The sequence below is a fragment of the Diadema antillarum genome, unplaced genomic scaffold (genome assembly GCF_040938485.1).
Source record: "Diadema antillarum isolate AM-2024a unplaced genomic scaffold, OU_Dant_1.0 seq00000956_RagTag, whole genome shotgun sequence".
Classification (NCBI taxonomy): domain Eukaryota; kingdom Metazoa; phylum Echinodermata; class Echinoidea; order Diadematoida; family Diadematidae; genus Diadema; species Diadema antillarum.
In genome coordinates, this window is record NW_027271804.1 from 132897 (window position 1) to 147072 (window position 14176).

Below are 14176 nucleotides of genomic sequence, written 5' to 3' on the forward strand. Positions count from 1 at the left end.
TCATGTCTCCGGTTCAACCTTGATCTGGACTGCGGGTACAGGACTGGAGGATTCACTCTGTGCGTGGGGTGACCCGCTCTCGGCTTCTTTTTCTGGCGATGGGTGCTCCGTCGGTCTTTCCTCCTCTCTGCTCTCCCCATCCTCCTTGGCAGTTTCTGGCGTGCAAGAGTCCGTCGACTTCCTGCCCTGCGCAGAGGCGGACTCCTGTTCACCCTCGCTTTGAGGTTCCATCTTGATGTGCTGAGCTGCTGGGGTGCTTGATTGACTCCTCGCAGGAGAGCCGGGAGTGGATGGGTGGGGGGAGGAGCGGTAAGGGGGTGGTGTCTGGGCCTTGTGGGGCGTGAACTGCGACTCGAGGGTGACGGTCTTCTGGTGAGCGGGGGACAGGCTGGAGGTGCTAGAGGACTGGATGGTGATGGTGCCACCCTGGTAGTTCAGGACCTGTGTGCTGGAACTGGGAACCGAGACTACTGGAGGCGGACGGGATGTTGGTGGGGGGACCGTCAGCAGCATCGCTGGGCGTGAGGGCTCCTGTGACAGAGGTGTAGGACTTGCGCTCTTTGACGTTCGGTACCCTTGCGGCGCAAGCGAGAAGGAACTCCGGCGCTGGGAGCGGGACTCCACGTTCTGCGAGTGGCTTGGACTCGGGGGAGCAGACGCCGAGTGGAACTGCATGGGCGCAAGAAGGGGCACCCCGCCCGATAGGGTGGACAGTGGGTAGAGCCCGGCTACGCTGGAGGGCTGCACCGCAATCATGGTGGGGATTGGGTAGGGGTGTTGCTGTCCGCCCGAGGTGGGCGGGGCACCGGTGATCATCATCCCTGGGACGGGCATCGGTGGCATCCCAGCCTGGATCTGGGGACTGGGGCGTGTCAGGGCCAGGCCAGGTACGGTTGAAGTTGACACCGGCTTCTCGATCACACTGCCCACAGAACCCAGCCGCTGGCTGGAGACAAATTGACTTGCCTGAGATTCAATATGCTTGTAGCCCGAGAGGTCCAACGGACTGTTGGGCTCATGACCGCCCCTTCGCTCCTTCCCCATGTGCTGCTTGGAGTGTCCGTGGTGACCCTGGGGTACCTCCGAGGGTCGCTTCCCGCTGAGATCCAGTGGACTGTAGGGCTCCTGCACCTTCAGCTGTGGCCCCAGTCCCAGGCCGGGGGCCAGGTAGCGAGGGATGTTGACGTGAGGGACGGTGGAACCCAAGTCGACCACACCAGGGACTGCTCTGGGGCGGCCTGGCTGCTCTCGACGAGGCTCATACTGAGGACGAGGCTCATACTGAGGACCAGGCACAGGGCTGTATACTCTTGATGACGGCTGTGAAAATGACCAGAATTGTACAGAAAAACAAAGAAAACTTTACAATACCATTCAGCAATTGTACCATGATATTTTAACTATATACCTCATTCAGGTAAAAGTGCATTTCCCAAAAGAACATAACATTATATACTGTTATAAAAAATAACCTTTCTTACATACAGTAAACCAGAAATTTTGCAAATTTTGTGAGGAGCCAAGATGCGAGAAATTAGAATGAACGCAAAAGTTCTTGTCTACACTATATGAATTGAATGCCAGTGGCAATTTGTGAAAATGTCATGCCGTAAAATGGGCCATCGGCTCGAATTCGCAACAATTTCACGCTGTAAATATTTCTGGTTTCACAGTATATGCACAGGCAGCACCTGATAGTATAAAAAATCTGGATGCTTTGAGGTTCCTAAGTTCCATGTGTCACCGTACTTTCAGCACACTGCAAGCTACCTCCACAATCATATTTTTCCCCTTCCTCAATTTCTTACTCCTTTTTGAGCAGTATAAAACTGCATACTTTTGTAAACACACCAATCAAAAATAAAAATGATTTTTAAAATTCTTTTTCTAAAATAATTTTTGGCTGCACTTTTTCTAACATACTCAACATGATTTATCCAAGAACATGTACACTAGATATTAGTCCAAGAAGAAGAAGAGTACTGCTTTCTGAGTACTGCAATACATTCTACACACACTTTTAGTGTCATGGTTCATGGACTACATTCAAGGGAGTGACGGGATCACGTATGATAAACAGTTATTTCAGTTGTCTATGGCATTATGTGGGTTACACTGTACAGATGAATGGGCCCACTATTGACCGCGTGCAACGCCTCCATGCTGTGCCCGATCGACAGTGGAACAAATTCTGCAGACAGCTATAAAAAATTGATTCTAAAATAGAGCAGGCATGAAATGAAAGTCATGCAAGCTCAAACGTGATGCTTTGTAGAGAGTGGAATTGGTGAGGATTGTCTCACAGAGTTACAGTGTATTTTTCTACAAAGGATGAAGAGTACATTGCTTTGAGCATCAAATTCCTTTGATCACAGGAGGAATTGTGCACAAGCTCTGCATGGTTAGAGCAGTTGCGCTAGACGCGCAATAATACAGGCATTTACTCACCTCCTGTATATTCCTTAGCGGGGAACCGCCTGTTGAGCCTTCGACTTCTGTGTCCGCCGACTGCGTGTCAAACGACGAGTGGGAGCCTTCGCTGTCCGCTATGCTTTCCTTCCCTGAATGCTCCTCACTTCCTGGGTAGTCAACCTCTCTTGGCGGAGGCACCCGGCTCTCTGCATGCCTCTGGGCAGCTATGTGGAGTTCCATGCCAAAGATGCTGTTGCAGATGAAGTCACAGTCGGTACACTTGATGAAGAACATCTCACTCCCCGAGCAGTGGCACTGGAACATCGTGTACTGCCCGCGGTACATCTCCGGCTGCATGCTGCCTTCTCGCTTCGAGTACTTACTGGTCTTGTCGGCCTTGCTTTCTGAAGACGGCTTCGGACCGTTGCACTGGAGGCCGATTCGACTCAGCGACTCCAGGCCTGTGCGGTAGCGACTTTGGGCGTCCATGGGAGAGTGGGGGCGCCCGGGATCACGTTCCTGCGGTGCTCGTGTCACCCGGCTAATCTTCAAAGGAGCGTCTTCTGTTGCAGAGGACAGAGCAGTGATGGGCAGGGCACTCCCAACAACACCTTCTGATCTTAACGTTTGAGAGCTGCTGCCATGGTGGTACACTGGCTTAAGCAGAGTGTTCATGTTACCACTGTGAGGACTGCAAGATTTGGATAGGGGAGGGATTCCTGAAAGCTGAGGTATTTGATGCTTGCCATGTCTGAGCGTCATCTCGCCATTCTGTGAACAGTTCTGCGGCGATGCCTGTGAGCACCGGCTGGGGAGACCTGCGTAGGCCAACTTGTGGCGCAGTTCCAACAGTTGAGCCTGATCAAGCTTCGACATGTCTGCGAGCGATTTTGGGAAACCTACATCACCGCGATCACCAATCCTATTCTCAGCGCCCTGTAAGGCCGACCTGCGTTCGCTGTCTACTGCCCTCAAGCGGCCCAGCTGTAGTAGGGCACGAATAGTCGCATCGTCTCCCTCACGTCCAGGAGGCAGCTGGAGACTCTCCATGGAGGCCGGCGAATCTCCTGTGGCAACTGATCGAGGGCTTGCCACTGCGCCAATGCTGCCTGTAGGGGATGCCTTAGATGCAGGTCCTCCATAGTTGACGTCAATGTGCGTTCCACTAATACTGTGACGGCGTACACTGCTGGGCTCCATTGGACGGGGTGACGGTGGTTGAGAAATTGATCCACAGTTTAGTAGATGTGGAGACCTTGCTGCTGCAAGCATTCCCCCAGGATTTCTCGGTTGAGGAGATCCTTGGGGCCTGGACACCGGGGAGCTAGGGGCAGAGTTCCTCGGTGAGCTTGGCGCAGAATACCGGGGTGAGCTTGGGGCTGACAAGCGAGGAGAACCAGGAACAGACAGACCAGAGGTAGATGCCGGTGAATTTGGGGCCGATAGTGTATTCGCAGGGGAACCTGGTGAGGATTGAGGCAGGGGAGACCCTGGTGCGGGGGAGCGCGATGTCTGGGACCGCGGAAGCGGTGACCTCGGTAGTGTTAGACTTGCCGCGGGGGACTTGGCCACCGGCGAGCGTGGTATCCTCTGCTGCGGCTGCGAACGGGACTGATTACCCTTGCCCGGGATGTGGATCTTGGGTGGTGGGCCTTTGGCCACTGGACTCCCCGACATGGCCAGCTTCCGGCACTTGGTGCAGATGACCAGTCCGCTTGGCGCCACAGGGTAGTCCTTCGGGTTGGGGATGATCGCATTTTGGCAAATGAAGCAGCGGGTGCCCAGTGTCTGCAGGCTGGACTTGTAGTGATTGATGTCCGGCTTCTTGAACAGAGAGTTCTTCTGGGGGTGGCGGGGGTCACTGCGGGCCAGCTGCCTTGGGTCTGCCTGCTGGCGAGGATCGTCATCTCGTCCGCCTCCAGGCGAATGGACCGGTGACAGTGCCTGTACAACAAAAACCACAAACAACAACAGTTAAGTAGAGGAAATAAAGTATCTGCAGTGCATACATTAGAGTGTTCTGTCATTGCTCCATGGATGGTCGGTTTCCCTGGAAAAATCAAAGGGGAAATCCAGTCCAAATATAAGTTAGTCTGATAAGAAAGAGTAAAATATTACGAGTTCAATGGTAAAATTTTGATTGAAATCGGGTGAAAAATAATGAAGTTATGACATTTTGAAGTTTCGCTAATTTTTCAGAAAAACAGTTCTTGAACGGTCAATATGAATATGCATATTCATATCCACTGTACAAGAACTGTTTTGCAAAAATGAGCAAAACTTCAAAATTTCGTAACTTCCTTATTTTTCATCCAATTTCAGAAAATTTTTTTCTTTGTATTTGTAAGATTTTACTCTTTTTTATCAGACTAGCTTATTTGTGGACTGGATTTCCCCTTTATTAAACAACCAACAAAACCACCAACAAACCAACACAAATCAGGTCCTTGTAGCGTACATTCCGGACTGCAAAGATTGCAAAGAACAGGAAATACGCTCTAATTGATTACCCAGGGAAAAACCATCCTTTTGAGCCTGCAAACTACCCTGAGGGGATTTTTGTGTTTGTATTTACTTCATCTATTCTCGATCTCCCTCTCTCTCTTTCATTTTCCAATGCAATCATCCACTACATCTACAATACACTCCCACTGAAGTGGTACATGCTGTGAAAGCACTGCATCTTTCACAATCAGTTTTTTGACATGCAAAAAGTCAACACTGACTGAAACATCACACATCACTGATTAAGCCACAACAATATATTTCTAACAACAAAAGCCCCTGAAACAACACTTTAGTAGTTTGATGCTGGATCCCTATTTATTACAAGTTTTATTTTCCATTCTTTGTATTTCATGAGACAAAGTTTTTCTTTCATTTTAGCCCCTTTCTCGGTCGTGAATATACCATTACGTATTTCTGTTGCAACATTACCAAAAGCCTCTAATTTGCAAAGTTGGTCCTTAAAGTGCATCTTCAAGTGGATTTTTTTCTTTTTCTGTTTGTAAAGCTTGAATGAATTTCATTAGTTCCTTCTAATCTTTCTCTACTTTAATAAGATGCAGTGAAATTCAGAGGTGCTGAGGTGATAAAATGTTGTCTTCTGAAGAACACAGACCTAAAAAACACACACAAACACACAAAGACCCTTGGCACTCTTGTGTTTCTTCTTCATCCACCTCCCATCTGCTATCTCCTCAAGCTTTAAAGGCATAATTTACCATTTGCAGATGAAACAAAAACCCAGCATTAGTGCTTTAAAATATTTCTGAAATGTGAGTTAGGGATAGAAACAACCACTGTAAAAATTTCAATCAGTAAAATCGAAGTTAAGTATTGTTAATTGTACAAAATGTAAACAATAGTTATAATAAAAATGTTTCCAGACTAAACCGTCTACAGTTATGGTTTATTGTTAAAAATACTTATATCTCCTTATATTTTAGCCTTTATTGCGAAAATCTTATATGGTTGGATGTTTTGTGACACAACAGAACTCCCCATACGTATCAAATGTGATATCTTAACATTCTTTAAATCACTGCTCCCAAAGGTAAACTGGACCTTTAAGCAAGACAATCTCATACACGATTTGTATCTCTTTACTATTAAGACAGTATCAAGTTTTTCCCTTGTTTTTTTTTTTTTACACCCAACTCAACATTGTCCCATCCACCCCCATCAAATTATTCATCAAAGGGGAATTCAAGACTGGTTAAAAGTGAGGTTGAAAAGAAAAAGTAAAATATGATACGCACAACAGTGAAATTTTGATCAAAATTGCTTGAAATGTAGGGAAGGTATGAAATTTCAAAGATTCGCTAATTTTTTTACAATAGGTCTAAAACAGTTGATGATTATGAAAATATAAATGAGTGAGCTGATGGTGTCATCACCTCACAATTTTCCACTGATTGTGTACTAAAAAAATAATGGCAAAAATTCTGTTTTCTGGTTTGAAAGTATGAAACATGATGTTATTCCTGACTGAATAACTTAAAAAATATGATCAGTCAGATGTATTGGATTTGAGACTAGTGGTATCACGTTTGATCAAAAAACTGGAAATTTTAATGGTTTTATGTATAAACTGTACTGCAAATTGTGAGGGGATCACAACATCTATTCACTTTTTGCATATTCACATTGATTGTTCAAGAAGTGTTTACGCAAATTAGCCTAAACTTCGAGCCTAAACTTCACCATAAAATTTCAAAACTTCCTTTATTTCCATCTGATTATGATCAAACTTTCACTGCTGTACTTGTAAAATGTAACCTTTTCTTTTCAAAAATGAATTTTATTTGTCCCAGATTTCCCCTTTAACTCTTTATGTGCCACGTTCGCACGTCCGGCTCTGTCGACGGCGTGCCAACTTCGCATATTCTGCTCAACAAACAAAGCCGCCAAAACCGATCGATAAATCGCTAATCACTGCTAATCCCGCGGAACAATGAAAGTGTTTTTCGTGCTTTTGTTCCTCTCATATACGGCTTGCATTTTATGTGGTGATCGACTATCAAGCGGTGTTCCCAACTAGATTTGCTCGTACATTCTAAGTTTCTGTCACGGTTTTATGTGCAAAAGTCATACCTTTACAGTAATGTAGCAACTGGTCATTCGAAAGAGAAATTGAAAATAGATTCGTCATATAATTTATATCGAAACAAAGTTTGCATTCCTCATTAGCTTTGCCTACTATTATGCCCATCCTAACAGAAATTTGTAGAGGTTATACAAATTAGAAAAACAAAATTCTTTCTCAAAGCATGACTACCTTCGTGTCTCGGAATAAAGTGGCACACAGGGGGTTTCCACCATGGCACATAAAGAGTTAAACATTTCTTTGGTAGAACCAGATGTGACACGCCTCGATTCTGTAGACGAACCACCCTGTCTTACGGTAGCAGGTTAAAAGTAAGTGTATTTCCCCTTTCTTTCTGGCAAATGCGTCAAGGACGCTACGTTTTTAATGTCAACAGCTATACTCTCATTTTGCACGGGTCCACACCTGCACTACACATGTTCCACAGCTTCACTGTCATCTATATGCATGGCACGAGGTCATACTTTTGATATTGAATTGGATTGATCTCGAACTGCGAAGGTGACGTTTCTATCCCATCGCATTCAAACAAAATGTGGACAGCCTCACTACACCACCAGGGCATGGACATGTGGTCACATGAAATATAAATAAACTTCAGCCTATTCCCTGTTGAAATATAAATCATAGTAATGATGATTATACATACATATAACATACAGAAACACACACACACAAATGCTATGGTATGTGCTCATGTGACCATACAAAATCTCTTTACAAGTAAAAACACAAAATTTGAACGACAACGGCATACAAAGAAAAAAGGGGTCTCTAAATAATTCCTGTTCTGATGCCAATTATTCCAGTACTTAGCAGTGCACTTGAATTAAAGATGAGGATATCTGTTGCTACTTTTGTGTGTGTGTGTGTGGGAATGCTTTCACAAACATCGCCACAAGCACCATTCTGAAAGACCTTGTGCCTGGGAAAAAGCAAGTCAAGGAACCAACCAAGGCCGAGGGGGTTGCGTCCCTCCGTCCAATCTCCGCCGACGGGGTAAATCAAGGCTGCAGCCTCATCTATTACGGAGCTACGATGTATATACCAGAAGGACTTTGCTCTTTTACTAGCAAAAAAATAAATGATAGAAGAAAGATCCGCATCCAACGCAAACAACATGGATTGCGAGAGTTAGCCGAATCCATCGATTTGGTTGAAGTGTTGAATGCTTCCTTTAATATGCAATTGGAGACTTGGTGTAAATATCATATGTATCTACAAAGCAAATAAACCAAGGTGGAGACTCACATTTGAACTTCTTTAAGTGTCTCCAATTCCCTTGCTGTGAGGAAAAGAAAACAAAATTTGACCAGCAATTTGAACTGTAGCAATGTTTAAGGAAATTTGATCTTCGCTTGAAAGTGCATTGACCCTTTCACATTTTAGGTCATTGCAACTTGGTGGAAGGTTAGGATGTATATTTAGCAATTTACAACTGTCCATTCAGGACTGCAAGAAAGTATTAACTTTGATGTACGATTTATGTTATGACGATCAGATGATTTTCAAACTCAGACCCCCTCAGATATATTTTTTTTCAGAAAGTTACCTAAGCACACACACACACACATACACGCACACATGCACACACAAAAACATGCACACAAAGACACATTACATCTTCAGGTACTGTGCTGACTACCCACAAATAGCACACACACACACACACACACACACACACACACACACACACACACACACACACAATTTCCTTCCTTCTCTAGAGGTACTACAACATGGTTTTCATGATTAGATCATGGTGTCAATGCAAAAAACCCAATTTAGCTAATGTACCATTGTTCTCTCAATGAATGAATCTCCCCACTACCACACCACCACCTCCACACATGCACACACACACACACTCCCTCACCCTCCCCTTTACTATTACCATGCATATGCTGTATAGTTCCTCTATGTCTAAGTATCCCATACAGAATCAGTCACTTGGAGTAGGAGGTCCCATTACTGTAATTAGTCTACAGCTTCCAGACTCCATAGGTTATACACTTGTTTCTACCTGTAGTACGTCTCCCCCCTCCTTTTCCCAATCTTATTGAAAAACAAGTGACCTTGTTTGAGCTTTGTGAGGATCGTCACAGATTTAAATAGTAATCAAGGATATTCGACTGCTTGTGAATGTTTACGTTTTAGTAACAACAAGGATAATAAAGATAAAAATAACAGCAATAATACCAATGTCAACAATGAACAACAACACAACCCGGTTCTCAGAAATGCATGCCACTGAAATGGTCTCTGTGCATGCAAACCACTACACTCGAGAAGCAGCCAGTGACTCCACCTGCTTGGCTATAAATCTCTTCAGTCTTTCAAAGCATATTCACACGATTTGCCTACTCGTGTACATACTTGATAGTTTGTGTTCCACCGTCACATTAGCAACGTTGCAAACTTTACCAAATTTTACATTGTGACAATATATGGAATTGAACTGAATTCAATTATTAAGGGGCAGGTAGTTTTAGACAGACTTCAGTTTTAATCAAGCTGTAATATGTCTCAAATATCCACAAAGATTAGTCCACGTTAATGGTGTTTTGTTTTGTTCTGCTTTGTTTTTTTCCTTTATCTTCAGTACAGCCCCAACACTAAATGCTTGTGTAGAAATTAACATGCCCCTGGTACCATTTGGGACAAAAGACATAAAAACTATAGAAAGAAGAGTGGAGATTTTGTATGGCATCTTAAAATCCTATATGGGCCATAATGTGGGCAGGGGCAGTACAACGAGATACGAGATATTTTTTGGCATGATCCACATGTATACATGTAGCATAGGCGATCCAAATCAAAACTCAATGTGAAAACGTATTGCACAATAGAGAGGAATTTTCTTTTAACAGCCAGAAGATCAGCAATAATTTCCATCAACTCTTCATTGGCATTGATCAAGGTCATGGCTATTCTTCCATGATAGAAAGGGGCACCTTTAGTTTTTGATCAATCCTTTGTTTTGTTTTGTTGTGCTCATCTTCTTTCTGTGGTATTCTTCCAAAAAGGAGGTGGCAGTTCAAATCTTCTTTCGGGGGGGGGGGGGGGGGGGGACCATGAATAATGGTTTGTTTGTGGTATTCTTCCAAAAAAGGAAATGGCAGTGTCTTTGACCTGTAAAGGTTGTTGTTGTTGTTTTGTTTCTTTTGTTCTTTGAAAGGGGGAGGGGGCTTTGTGGGGGGGGGGGGGGGAATCTTGTTTCCACAAAAGAGGTTGTCATTGGGATAACCGCAAGAGCTATGTTGTTGAAAGCCTTTTTCCACCCACGTGTCGCTGTACAGCACCACGAATGGCAGACTCAACCTTCCCTTTGCTATAACTGTTGTTATTATTGTTATTGTGTGTGTGTGTGTGTGTGCGAATGTGTGTGTGTGTGTGTGTGCATTATCTGCTTTTGTGTGCAATGATGCTGAAGATGATTGGTCTGGGACAAAAACAGCACAGTCTAGCGAAAAAAAAAAAAAAAAATAGTGGGGGAACATACCATTTGACATGAAAAGGATTGTGAATTAGTTGTCTCTGCCTGATCTTCCAAATTTCCTTAACCGAAAATCATTCATGCCAGTGAGAAAAACTTAAGAAAAAAAAAATGAATAGATAAAAACACTATAGGGAAAATAATATATAATATTACCCCACCATTGCAAAACAAAACAAAACTAGAAAGCACTCGTAGAGCGCAGACCTCCGCCATACTGAAAATCGCCCAATTTTCCCAATCCAATACTAGTATCTTGAGAAGTCTTTTGTTTACGTCATCAGTTTCCAGCTACGTCGAGTAGAGCACGCGTTTTAGAGCACGCATGCAAACCTCAAATACGCGCAGCTTGAATCTCAAGTTCATTGACCCTATCTGCGAAAAGATGAAAAATCCTTCATAAAATCCATAAAAATTCTCCGATCACTACCAAAATTTAACCATCTGTTCCCTGTGCCATTCTCAACCTTTCCGGTAAGTTTCAACTAAATCTGTTTATAACTTTTTGAGTTATTTTGCACATGAACAAACAAACAAACCAACAAACACACGCCAATGAAAACATAACCCTCGGCGCTGGTAAAAATTAAAAAAAAAGTCAAAGTAAAAATCTGTGAATTTAAAATCAATCCAGAAAAAGAACACAAGAGCTCCCAGCACTTATTTTACCGTTGGAACAAACTTGGATGCATTGCTGGATTTCCTATTATTACTCATATGTATCCCCAGTTTCTTTCGAGATTTCCAAAGTAAAATAGACTGTGTCATGACTTATCCTCGTCAATACAACCTTAGCCGGGATAAATTCTAGCCTGGTCTTGTTGAGGTGGGGTTTTTCATTGCATTCTTTCTGTAACTGTGGACAGCCAAAGGGTCAGCTAGTTGGTGCTTCCAGTTTTCATTCCCACGATGGTAAGAAAGCAAGGATGGAGTTGTACATCCTACTGAGAAAGGAAGGGATAGAATTAAAATACATGTGCTCATACTGACCTGAGCATGTTGGCCGTGATCTGGAGCAAGCCTCCTGTCTCCTCCTTCCGCCCGATGGGGTGCCCCTAGGTCCAGGCTTGACCTCCTGCTGCTGGGACCATTCAACTGGTCAAGGGAAGAGATCTTCTCCTGGGTGGGTGAGATGGCCGGGAGGGGCACCTCAAAGTCCAGAATGATGGGCTGGATGGCCGGCGTTTTCTCGTTGATGTGGACGCTGCCGTTGACGCTGCCGTCCACGAAGGAGCTCATCACCAGCTCGGTGGTCCCACCGGTAGCGGGGCCCGGACCGACCGCGCTGCTACCGCCCGCAGGTTTGCGGCGCTTGCGACTCGCCTTGGCTTCCACCGCCGCCATGTCCTGGGGCACCTGTGGGCGCTTGGCGCCACGCCCCGGGAGACCGATGTCGGTGGCGATCAGGCCCTGGAGGTCGGGCCGCATCATGACCTGCTGTTGGGGGTGGGTGGGGCCGTTGATGGTCTGGGGACGGATGTACATGGGCTCCACGTAGTGGTTGCGGATGGGGTTACCGCCCCGGTGCTCCGGGATCACAACTCCTGGCGGCGGGATGGGGAAGTGCTGCATGAATGACGTCTGCGTGAGGATGTTGCCAACGGTAACGCGAGGCATCTTCTCCACATGATTCACCATGGACTTCTTGGAGGGGGGCTCTGGAACCTTCTCTTTTGGCTGAAGGGGCACAAGATCAATAAATTGAAAACTTCATCATTACTCACTACAACCTTCCACTCACAACTGTTGATTTGAGAACATGAAAGGTTTCTATTCTTTAAGTACCATTCACACACACTTGAAACAAACATTTTTTTTTTTTATATGTTGTGCAATGCAACACGAAAAAACATTAATTGTTGTGTGTGGGCACACGCGCACACAAATGGTTAACTTTCATTAATCATATCAAGATGCAAACATCAGTCCATCTTTGGTAAACCCTTGCAAAAATGTGCCTCATGCGGTGTCCACATCAAAAAAAAAAAATGGAATTTTATTTTAACCCCATGATGCCACTCGCTACACTAGGTCTGCACAGGTGTTATAGGGTGCCAGAGATCATGCTCTGGTTAATGTCTTAAACCAGGCATGCATAGCTTGGATATCAAAAGCATTTTGCTTGTGACCAAATTACATTTAGATTTTGTTTTTGTCTTTTGCTCATGTGCTAAAAGTTGGAACACTAAATCAATTTTTGCAAAGTACCAGGCAATCCAGTAAATGATAAATCTTGCGTGTGAATGGGCCTTTAAGCAGGGAAGGAACATGATGTTTTGATTTCGATAAGAACTATTCCAATTGAAAGGTCCATCCTACAGAAACTGATCTATGTACAGCTGACCTTCCAAAAGAATTGGATCAGGTAGTCTACTGCCTTCAGACCTTCCACACCATCTGTGCACTTGCACTTTATCAATGAGATACATCATTGCAAATTTAGTCCACATGTTGCTGTAATTAATATACAAACACAGCCAACTTTGCTGGGGTTGAATCAAATTGGAATGGGGAATATGCTTGAATTCATGCAATATGAAACTTTCATGATGCAATCAAAGTTACAAGTTTCAAATTTACTTAATATGGTCTGAAAAGTTACTTTGACTTTGACAGAAATTTTGCCTTCTGGGATTTTGACCAAGAGGAGCTTTTGCTTCAGTGATGGTCACTTGGGCAGAGTTGAGTGGACAACATGGGGTGGGAAGGGGGAGGGGGAACCACTGACCTGCTCTGCCTCAGTAAGCTTCCACTCCTGTATGGCCCTCTTCTTGACCGGTTTGACCATCATGGTAAAAAAGAGGTGAGGCCAGGAACTTCTAGAGAGCTCTCCACGACAGACCTCTTGTCTGGAACTATTTCTGCTGTCCTGTGCACAGGATAATTAATGAAAATGGATTCGAAAAAAATATTATAATGAGCAAATAATCAATGAAAATAGGAGAAAAAGTAACACGGATTCAACAATTTTCCATCGATCAATTTCTTTCAAAAATCAATCTACAAATCAACTCTACACCACAGAGGTACCAATGACCTTCACAGCAAAAAGTTCATCTTACCATTAGAAGGTGAATGCCCATGAACTAACATGATTTTGAATGCATAGGACCAAGATCATACAATTGTTGCTCTTGCCGTTTATATCACCATGGCAGTGGTCTATCAAATGCACATTGAAAATTATTTGGCTTTCTGTTTTGTATATTTTGTTTTCTTTTCTTTTCACACAAATTTACAGGGTGATATTACAAAAGCAGACCTGTCATAAAAATCCACTAATTTGGCATGCAGCATCATGATGTCATCCAAATGTAACGGTTCAACTGAAAGAAAGGGTGGGCATTCACCCGTGACATCACGCTGAAATTCGAGCACATGGCGTCCGCCGCTTAATATTTCACGATGGCACTCAATTTCATGCTTGAGGAACCATCGGATGTTGGGCAGACACAGCTTGGGCTCAAATATGCATTGACAGCGATTAAAAGCCGTATTGAGTTGTCAACCAGAATCTCCTCTCATCGCCCTCGCATTGTGAGTTTGCGCATGTGACAAAATAGTACTCCAATGATTCTCCTCTGGATGCGACTGCATGCCCCGTCTTCTGCCGTAATTCCGATGACTACTTGATGCCGGGCACATCTCGCCACGCCACT

The 14176-nt window shown here is 44.2% G+C and overlaps 1 protein-coding gene across 1 annotated transcript; it reads right to left on the minus strand.

The window, feature by feature from the left end:
* On the minus strand, positions 1-13382 carry LOC139741829 (uncharacterized). The gene is made up of 4 exons (XM_071652410.1): positions 13246-13382; positions 11508-12194; positions 2449-4356; positions 1-1320 (listed from the first exon to the last, which is right to left on the minus strand). The coding sequence occupies exons 1-4, from the start codon at positions 13306-13308 to the stop codon at positions 1-3; spliced, it is 3978 nt and encodes a 1325-aa protein (XP_071508511.1). The 5' UTR covers positions 13309-13382.
* Positions 13383-14176: the final 794 nt, after the last annotated feature.

Coding starts and splice junctions, on each gene's coding strand:
- LOC139741829 (XM_071652410.1), bottom strand. CDS start 13,308: ATGATGGTCAAACCGGTCAAGAAGAGGGCCATACAGGAGTGGAAGCTT. Junction 12,195..13,245: donor AGCTTACTGAGGCAGAGCAG/GTCAGTGGTTCC, acceptor GTGCCCCTTCAG/CCAAAAGAGAAGGTTCCAGA. Junction 1,321..2,448: donor CGCTAAGGAATATACAGGAG/GTGAGTAAATGC, acceptor TCATTTTCACAG/CCGTCATCAAGAGTATACAG.